Below are 9837 nucleotides of genomic sequence, written 5' to 3'. Positions count from 1 at the left end.
CACAGGAGTGATGTGGAGAGCATGGAGGACAAACTGGAACTGAAGACTGGTGTTAGAACCAGATTGCATCTCACCGAGGATCATTCCACACTCCCACACACACACACACACACACGAGGGCACATACACATACCTGAGTCGACACCTTTCAATAATCCTCTAACACCCAGCTGCCCCAGACAAAGTGTACGAGAGGTGCAACTCCAGTTTCGTATCCTGGAGTGCTACTACCAAGTCACCCAGCAGTTCAACAAAATAAGTGTCTGAATATACGTTACAGTTTTTAGTTTTAAAGAAAACTCATTTGCCCACCAAAACTTATGGTAAATGGACTGTGCTTATATAGCGCCTTTCCATTTAATCAAAATACTCAAAGCGCTTTACACTACAATCTGTGTCCTCATTTACCCATTCATACAGCACTCTACTACCATAGATTTCTACAAAGCTAATCTGAATCTGAAGACTAATCAGTGCTTTATCACATTCATACACCAATGGGGAAGTAATGAGGGGTTCAGTGTCTTGCCCAGTGACGCTTCAGCATGCAATTGCTGGTGGAATTGAACCCCCAACTCTCCCATTGGAGGGCGACTGCTATAACCACTCAGCCACAGCTGCCCCCTGTGAACACCCTTCATAAAAAAAGGTCACGAGTCAGGTCATACACTGTAGTCTGTAGAAACAATGAAACAATTACATTGTCGTTTGCAGATTTTAAACTCGACAGTTGGAAAATGGGCACTTTATTACATTACATCCTTTCTTCTTTAACACATTTTATTTGTCTAAAATACACTGTTAAACTAGGCCATGAATTACTGGTAAAGACAGTTGTATACTATAGGAATTGGTAAAATGGCTCTGAACCGGTTTGGAACCTATAAGTTCTGGTCATACAATTAGAACAACATGAAAAAGTTGATTTATTTCAGTAATTCTATTCAAAAAGTGAAACTTGTATATTATATTCATTCATTACACACAGACTGAAATATTTCTAATGTTTATTTCTTAATGTTGATGATTATAACTGACAACTAATGAAAACCCCAAATTCAGCATCTCAGAAAATTAGAATATTACTTAAGACTAATTTAAATATATATATTTTTAGAAATGTTGGCCAACTGAAAAGTATGAGCATGAAAAGTAGGAGCATGTACAGCACTCAATACTTAGTTGTTACTCCTTTTGCCTGGATTATTGCAGCAATGCAGCGTGGCATGGAGTCGATCAGTCTGTGGCACTGCTCAGGAGTTATGAGAGCCCAGGTTGCTCTGATAGTTGTCTTCAGCTCTTCTGAATTGTTGGGTCTGGTGTATCACATCTTCCTCTTCACAATACTCCACAGATTTTCTACGGGGTTAAGGTCAGGTGAGTTTGCTGGCCAATTTAGAACAGGGATACCACGGTCCTTAAACCAGGTACTGGAAGCTTTGTCGCTGTGTGCAGGTGCCAAGTCCTGCTGGAAAATGAAATCTGCATCTCCATAAAGTTGGTCAACAGCAGGAAGAATGAAGTGCTGTAAAACTTCCTGGTAGACGGCTGTGTTGACCTTGGCCCTCAAAGCACATGGGACCAACACCAGCAAATGACATGGCCCCCCCAAACCATCAGTGATTGTGGAAACTTGACACTGGACCTCAAGCAACGTGGATTCTGTGCCTCTCCTCTCTGCCTCCAGACTCTGGGATGTTGATTTCCAAAGGAAATGCAAAATTTACTTTCATCAGAGAACATAACTTTGGACCACTCAGCAGCAGTCCCAAATGAGACGCTTCTGACACTGTCTATTGTTCAAACGTGGCTTGACACAGAGAATGCGACAGCTGAAACCCATGTCTTGCATACGTCTGTGCATGGTGGTTCTTGAAGTACTGACTCCAGCTGCAGTCCTCTCTTTGTGAATCTCACCCACATTTTAGAATGGGTTTTGTTTCACAATCCTCTCCAGGGTGAAGTTATCCCTATTGCTTGTACACTTTTTTCTACATCGTTTCCTTCCCTTCGCCTTTCTATCTCCCCATTAATGTGCTTGGACACAGAGCTCTGTGAATAGCCAGCCTATTTAGCAATGATCTTTTGTGTCTTGCCCTCCTTGTGCAATGTGTTAATGGTCATCTTTGGACAACTGTCAAGTCAGCAGTCTTCCCCATGATTGTGTAGCCCACAGAAATAGACTGAGACCATTTAAAGGCCTTTGAAAATTTTTGGAGTTAATTAGCTGATTAGACTGTGGCACCTGGTGACATCAATATTGAACCTTTTCACAATATTCAAATTTTCTGAGATAATGAATATGGGGTTTTCATTAGTTGTCAGTTATAAGCATCAACATTAAAAGAAATAAACATTTGAAATATATCTGTCTGTGTGGAATGAATGAATATAATAAAGTTTCACTTTTTGAATGGAATTACTGAAATAAATCAACTTTTTCATGATATGCTAATTTTATGACCAGCACCTGTATATCAGTCTTATTTTGAAGATCTATTTAGTTCCCATTTCATTTCCCAATTTTTCAAATGAGAACAGAAACTAAATCCAGCCAATATATATTTATAAGCTGTTATTTATACTGCAGTACTCACCACAAATTGAATGAAGCTTTTACAGGAAGCTGTGCAGTCATTGCAAAAATCTGTTCAAACTTAAATAATTCTGAGTTTAAGAACTAAATTAGACTTTTACTTGTTCCCACCTTAAAGCAGCTGATCGTTTCATTATCACTTCACTTGCTTTACTAAAAGTCACATCACAAACGTCAAGAAATGTTTTGATGAAAACTTTGCTTGTGACTAATACTGACAAGGTTGAACATGAATTGTTTTAAAACCAGGTTTTACTTTGTAGCCAGAAAACAAAGTGTGATGTTAATTTCTCTGTGTTGGGCTATAATGACAGTATTTATACCGTTTCTTCATCTTTACCTAAAAGATTGAACTCTACAGATCATGCAGTAACACGCCTTGCAATAACACGTTTTCAGGTCTCTCTTGTAAATGAGTCCCCAACGCTCAATGGGATTAACCTGTATAAATAAAGGTTGAATGAAAAATAGAAGTCGGCTCGCACACATCACTGCACCTTGCATGAATCTTAGGATCAGACCTCTTCAGAGCAGCAAACATTCACATTGTTCGTTCTAGCCTATTGTTGGATCATACAGTCGTAACACAAGGTCTCCTGCAAGACACCAAATATTTGGTGGACAAGTTCAGAGCTTTCTTTAGATTCTTCTTAAATCTTTTAAAATAAATTTAAAAAGCACCATAAGAATTCAAACACTTTTATTTATACTTTTGTCTTTTAACAAGGGGAAAAAAAAACTAACTCTTAAAGATGTAAGCTGAAATGCGTTTTAATATTATTTGATTTCAACATTTGTTTCAGCTTGTATTAACATTTAAAATGCACTTTTGCCTGTATTCTCCACTTAGCGTTAAGTGTGATCAGTTATCAGAGAAGAGGATGGGTCTAACCTATGGCCATAACTTCTCTTGACGCAACTGCTTTTTACGGATACTGGTTACATTTTTATCTGCTCCAAGACTTTTGTCCAAAATTATCTAGAAATAAAGCACCATTTTTTTTGCCCAAGCCTGATGTACCAACCGTTAAGATGTTGAAATGACGAGTCTGAACAAGTTTAGCTGCCACAGGAAAATAAAAATAAAATTCTGACCCAGCCTCTGTAGTTTGTAGATCATCTGGGACCAGAGAGGTTCTCGTGACAGAATTTAACAGTTTTTGTGATGATGAAGATTCTTTCCTGGTCATCCCATACTAATCAATATCCATTTTCTGCTGAAGAGTGAAATAATTAAATAATCGAAAAGATGGTAAAAGAGCAATTCAATGATGCTCACATTTATTTTCTGAAGTCCTTCCCTCAGTTTTCCCTTTGCTAAAGACCTCAAACCAGTATGGCATTTTAAAATACAAAAATCTCCTATTTCCTTTCACTTTTCTGTAAAACAAGTTTCAAATAACTTTTTTTTTTAATCTAAAATTGACATGTATTTTCTAAAAGAAATAGTACATACAAAATTATTAAAACAATCTATATTTTAATTTGCAAACTTATATTAGATTACAGAAAAGGTATTTGGAAGAGTCAGTACATGTCTTGGTTTTAAAAGGGTGATCTTTGAAGGGAGTACACAAAGACCTATACAAGCACACATTTTGTTACGTCAATCTTTGAAGATCTATCTTTACCACTGGCCTCTAAAGGATACTATAAGCTACAACCGTGGTAGGTGATACGTAATTAACAAACAAAGCTTAATTACCCATAAGGAGCCTGGGTTATGAGTCTTCACCTCGCTGCTGCCATTATTTTGTAAACACTACCAAGGCATCAACAGGGCGATGGACAATTCAACTCCAGAATACAAAAAAAAAAAAAAAAAAAAAAAAAAAAAAAACTAAAAAAAAAACTAAAAAAAATCAGAAAGCAGCTGCCTACAAAACATAAGGAAGCCAACCCAACACAATGGGAATAAGAACATATTAGAAATCGTTGCCCAGAACATAAAACAAAAATGTACTGACGAGTCTGATGGGGTCCCAACCTGGGACACCATAAAAACTGTTTTCAGCCATTCAGAATCCATGGAGTTGTGCTAAACAACTTAACGCAGACATTTTGGGGAACATTTTGATCATAATGTCTGCCTGCCAAATGCAACTATAAAATATCAACTACTCAAACTCATACATTTTACATTCTCCGAGAGCAATATGTTTTACCATGTGTTGACGAGTGGGATGGCTTATTGAAAAGAGGATTAGACACAAGTTGCAGAGCCACAAACTACAGTTCCCTTGGATCAAACATCCCCCAGAGTTGTGGTGCAGGTGCGTGTGAATCAAGAGCAGAACAAAGATGGGCGTAAAAAAAAAACGAGAAAAAACCCCACCTCTGTTCTTTCAGTATTCATCTACACCCCTGAGAAAGCCAAACAGAGGTGCAGGCATGACGAAACCAGGAAAAGGCTCAAGAAGCGCACACAAAAAGGGAACTAAATTCCCACTGTGACTGTTGCTTGGACAGTGCTTGTTGGAGAGGGGAGGTGTAGCAGGGTTAGTCTTCATCATCGTTCTCCTCATACTCATCCTCGTCGTCATCGCCCATGTAAGACACTGGAGTCTCCACACGAGAGCCGCTGTAGTGAGAGTCGTTCGAACTAGACGCAATGGTGCCATCTGTGCAACCATCACTGCAACACAAGAAGAGGGTATAAATTATACAAGTTAAGATAAAAAACAATTAAGTTTTAATAATGTATGAATACAATGATCAGCTAATTTACAACAGTTAAAATTTCTCACCTGCCGGCAGTGTAACGGGCTCCGTTGGCTGAGGATCCTCCTGTGATGTACACATTACTGATCGGACCTTTTGCCATCTCTTGAAACAAAGGGAACATATTTCATATAAACACATAATTCCTGAATTAATCGCTCCTCAGCAGCACTGACTGTAAGCAAACACCACATGTCAAAACTGGCATGGTAGCTACAGGTAACGATGAGGTGTGTTTGGACTATTTCCAACTAGAAACAAAACTTCACGTGGAGGCAAGAAAGAGATTACTGAAACTTCAACAATCTTATTCATTTCAACTGCTGTTGAATGGTTGATGGAGAATTTTGAACACCCCCCCCCCCCCCCCCCCCCCAATAAGAACTTTTACAATAAATTTAAAAAGTTCTTGGCTGCTGGGGTGGAGACAATTATTTACATTTAACATGAGTACTGTGGGAAAACCTATAAAGGGAAGGAGAGTGGTGGCACACAAGTTAGAGAAGGTTGCCGGTTCAACTTCCCAGATCGACAACATCAGAATAGTGAGAAAGGCGAAACACCCACACCTGTTACCACCCTCATTTGCCCCACTCTGGGCCATTGAGCAAGGCCCATAGCTGGTAGCCCCCACCAACTGGCAACTCGACTGACATGGAAACCACAGCATTGTCATATAAACCCTCTCTATGCATGATCAATAATCCAAGTAGAAAAATCCAAAAGTTAAGTCTGATCCTCTGGACGTTCAAAAAACAAAAACAAAAAAAGTAGAAATGTTTCGTCTTCCATACGAAAGACTTCCTCAGTCTGAGGTGCTGTATTCAGCTCAGTCTCTTAAATAGCACCTTCTCAGAGTGGATCAACCAGTTTTGCTGCTGACAACCAAAACCACCTGATCACATGATCAAGAAGGACCATCAGCCTAACAATGGATCATTAGCACACTGATGGCTGTTTACTATTCACAGAGGGCTGAGTGATACTAGCAATCACAGCATTGTAAGAGGGGGACAGTTGAACCCGGAGGCCTCCACCCCTGTTTAATGATGGACGGTTTCTTTTCACAAAGATGGCCTCCTTTACTCCTCTCTCAAACCATCATTCCTCTCTATCCAGGATGTGAACATCTTCATCCCTGAAAGAGTGACCGCTGGCCTGGAGATGAGTGTAGACCACAGAGTCCTGGCCTGATGATGTTGATCTTCTGTGATGGGCCATCCTTTTGGCCAGTGGCTGTTTAGTTTCCCCGATGTAAGACTGATCAAAGCCCTCCTGACAATGAACAGCAAACACAACATTGCTCTGTTTGTGCCGGGGGACTGGATCTTTGGGATGAACCAGTCTTTGCCGTAATGTATTTTGTGGTTTAAAAGCCACTGGGATGTTATGTTTAGAAAATAAATGTCTCAGTTTCTCTGATACTCCCTCAACATACGGAATGGCCACTGGTCTGGGTTCCTCCTTTTCACGTGATGGCTGACTGGAGTCCTGTTTTGGTTTCTTCTCTGCTTTCTGGAAGGCCCAGTTAGGATATCCACATTGCTCTAGAGCCTGTCTTATGTGGGATTTCTCCTTCTGCCTGGCTCCTGAGTTAGTGGGGATGCTGTCTGCTCTGTGATACAGAGACCTGATGACTCCTAACTTGTGCTCCAAAGGGTGATGGGAGTCAAACTGCAAATACTGGTCTGTGTGGGTGGGTTTGTGGTACAACTCAGTTTGCAAATGTCCTCAATTAGAAACTGAGACCTCACAGTCCAAGAAAGCCAACCTGCCATTTTTTTTTTTACATCTTTTCGTGTGAACTTGATGTATTTATCCACAGAGTTGATGTGGTCAGTGAAATGTTGGACTTCCTGAGATTTAATTTTAACCCAGGTGTCATCAACACACCTGAACCAATGACTTGGTGGTGTCCCTGAAAAGGACGTCAAGGCTCTCTTTTCTACCTCCTCCATGTACAGGTTGGCAACAATAGGAGAAACTGGAGACCCCATAGCACACCCATGTTTCTGCCTATAATATTGCTCCCCATATGTGAAGTAGGTTGACTGCAGGCACAGTTTCAAGAGTTGACACAGTTGTTCTGTGGAAAGCGTGGTCCTGCTGCTCAGAGTGGTGTCTGATTTTAATTTTAAACTGACCACCTCTACTGCATCATTAACAGGAATGCACGTAAAGAGTGATGTGACATCAAAAGAGACCATTGTTTCATCAGTCTCCATGATGACATCCCTCACCTTATCCACAAAGTCCATGGTGCTCTGTATGTGGTGTTCTGAGCTGCCAACTAAAGGGATGAGTACAGACGCCAGATATTTGGAAACATTTTAAGTGACAGAGTTAATCATGCTGACAATTGGTCTTAAAGGTACACCTTATTTGTGGATTTTAGGTAAACCATACAGACTAGGTGTGGCCTCCCCTGGGTACAGTCTGTGGTACAGAATACGGTCAACAGCCTTGTCCTGCTCCAAAAAGAAATCCCACACATGACAGGCTCTAGAGAAATGTGGGGGAAATGCAAAGTTTTTCAGATGTTGATTCAAGAAAAAGAATCCTCATTTACATGACCGCATTCAGTGTTTACAAGTAGGAAGCCGCCCCCCCCCCCCCCCCCCCCCCTGCCTGGGATCCCTGTCCCTTAAGACTTTCCTCTGAGCTTAAAGCCCAGTAACAACAAAACTTAAAAGCCAAATTTCGGATAGGAGTCGATGGATTTGACGCCAAGTGGGACAACTTCATCTTAACAGCTCGACACCGGTCACTGAGCGAACCAGCACTGACGAGGATGATGTCGGGCTTTCCACTTCCGTGTTAATCAGTGGCCGTCGAGCAATGCTACAGCAGCTAAATCCACGTTCTCGATAATGTTTGCTTGTATTTTTTGGTTACACAAACAACCAAGTGAGTTTTTATTTTGCCTGCGAGAAGTTATCCTCCCACCAGAGGCGGATCAGTTCTGAAAGAGAACATACACCTCAGCTGTGCAGGAAGACGTCGAAGAGATATGTTGGATCAACTATTTACTTAAAATGCCCCAGTTCTTTTTTCCAATTCATTCAATGTTTTAAGCATTTAGCAAAAGGAGTGACAGCCTGAACAAGCCAGATAAACAACATGGTATCAGTATCCAGGATGACAAGAGAGGAAGAGTCCAGTTCATTGATGTAGTTTACAGTTCGGGTTAATGTGTTTCGTGTTCAGTTTTCTTATCAGGGTTTGTGTGACAGTTTGTGGTGTTGAATGAATAAAAATTAAACCTAATGTCTTCATTTTCAACTTTAATAACATGCAATATGTTTCACATCATCGTTTAAATCACATAACTTGAATTACATAATGTCCAGATAGCTTCATTGTATCTCCTACCACTAACAAATACTGTTTTTGTTACTATCCTGATGCATGCTCAATATCCTGATGCATGCTCAATATCCTGATGCATGCTCAATATCCTGATGCATGCTCAATAATCCAGGTAGAAAAATCCAAAAAAGTTTAATCTGTGGGTGTTTTTGTTACCGTTATTATTGAGCACATAGTATGTTATACTCAACGTTTACTATGCACTAGTGTACAATGTTATAGTATGTTATACTCGAGGCATGAAATATTCGCCTGCCTCGACAGGCTCGTTCAATAAATAGTGATATTAGAACTGGATCCAACAGGAGTCTCTCCCCAACACAGATGTCGGTCACAGCAGCTACATTCTGGCGTAGATTAACAACGAGACCCAAAATATATTCCATCAGTCGTAGCACAGAAAGCAGTGTGTTACACTCCAGCGCCATTGTTGTTGATAGAAATATGCCGTTGGTCCGCGCATGCGTGAACTATACGCCTGTAGTGCGCATGTGCTTTGACACCTCAGCGGGGTTCACCCGAAAATCTCCACTCTCAGGCCCTATTTACACGGACACGATGGGGGGGAAACGTAGGTTTTTTCTTATGTTAATTAGAGGAAAAGATCCGCGTTGACACGGACGCATTTTGTGTTTACATGCATCCGGAGGAATCCCCCCCCGCCCCACTGAATCCGCTGTAGTTACCATGCCAGGTCATTAGATGGCGCTGTGAATTTTGTACCTTCACCTAATGCGCATGCGTGCTGTCTCGGCACGCTCCTTTCCTCTGGGCTAAAACTTCAGCTAACAACAATTTAACAAGTTAAAGCTGGATTTTGGATAAGAGTCGACAGATTTGACGCCAAGCGGGACCGCTTCAGCTCCACACCGGTCGTAGAGTGGACCAGAACCGAGTTGACGATGTTGGACTTTACTCCGTGATAATCAGTAGCTGATTTACAGCAAGTAAAGCAAATGTTCTTAATAATGTTTGCTTGTGTTTACTTCGATAACACAACAACCAACTGAGTTTTTATTTTTCCTGAAAGAAGAAGCTGTCCTTCCACCTGCGGATGCACTCAAAATACGCACCGTGTAAATGGCCCCTGAGATCTGGGTTCTAAAACCTCCGGATTCAGAGAGGGCGGGGGCTGGTGTAGTGCAAGGGGC

General features: G+C 40.9%; 1 protein-coding gene across 1 annotated transcript in view; it reads right to left on the bottom strand.

The window, feature by feature from the left end:
• Nucleotides 1–5076: 5076 nt before the first annotated feature.
• Nucleotides 5077–9837, bottom strand: part of tfdp1a (transcription factor Dp-1, a) — a 19782-nt gene continuing 15021 nt past the window's right edge. The window contains exons 11-12 of the mRNA XM_037686533.1: nucleotides 5344–5422; nucleotides 5077–5231 (exon numbers count right to left, since the gene is read on the bottom strand). Of these exons, the coding sequence (XP_037542461.1) occupies nucleotides 5096–5231; nucleotides 5344–5422 (215 nt within the window). The 3' untranslated portion in view covers nucleotides 5077–5095. The remainder of the gene's footprint in view (nucleotides 5232–5343; nucleotides 5423–9837) is intronic.

The sequence above is a fragment of the Nematolebias whitei genome, chromosome 13, assembly GCF_014905685.2.
Source record: "Nematolebias whitei isolate Nwh7 chromosome 13, NemWhi1, whole genome shotgun sequence".
NCBI classification, from domain to species: Eukaryota; Metazoa; Chordata; class Actinopteri; order Cyprinodontiformes; family Rivulidae; genus Nematolebias; species Nematolebias whitei.
The sequence above is the reverse complement of the archived record's forward strand: the minus strand, read 5'-3'. Positions and strand labels throughout refer to the sequence as shown.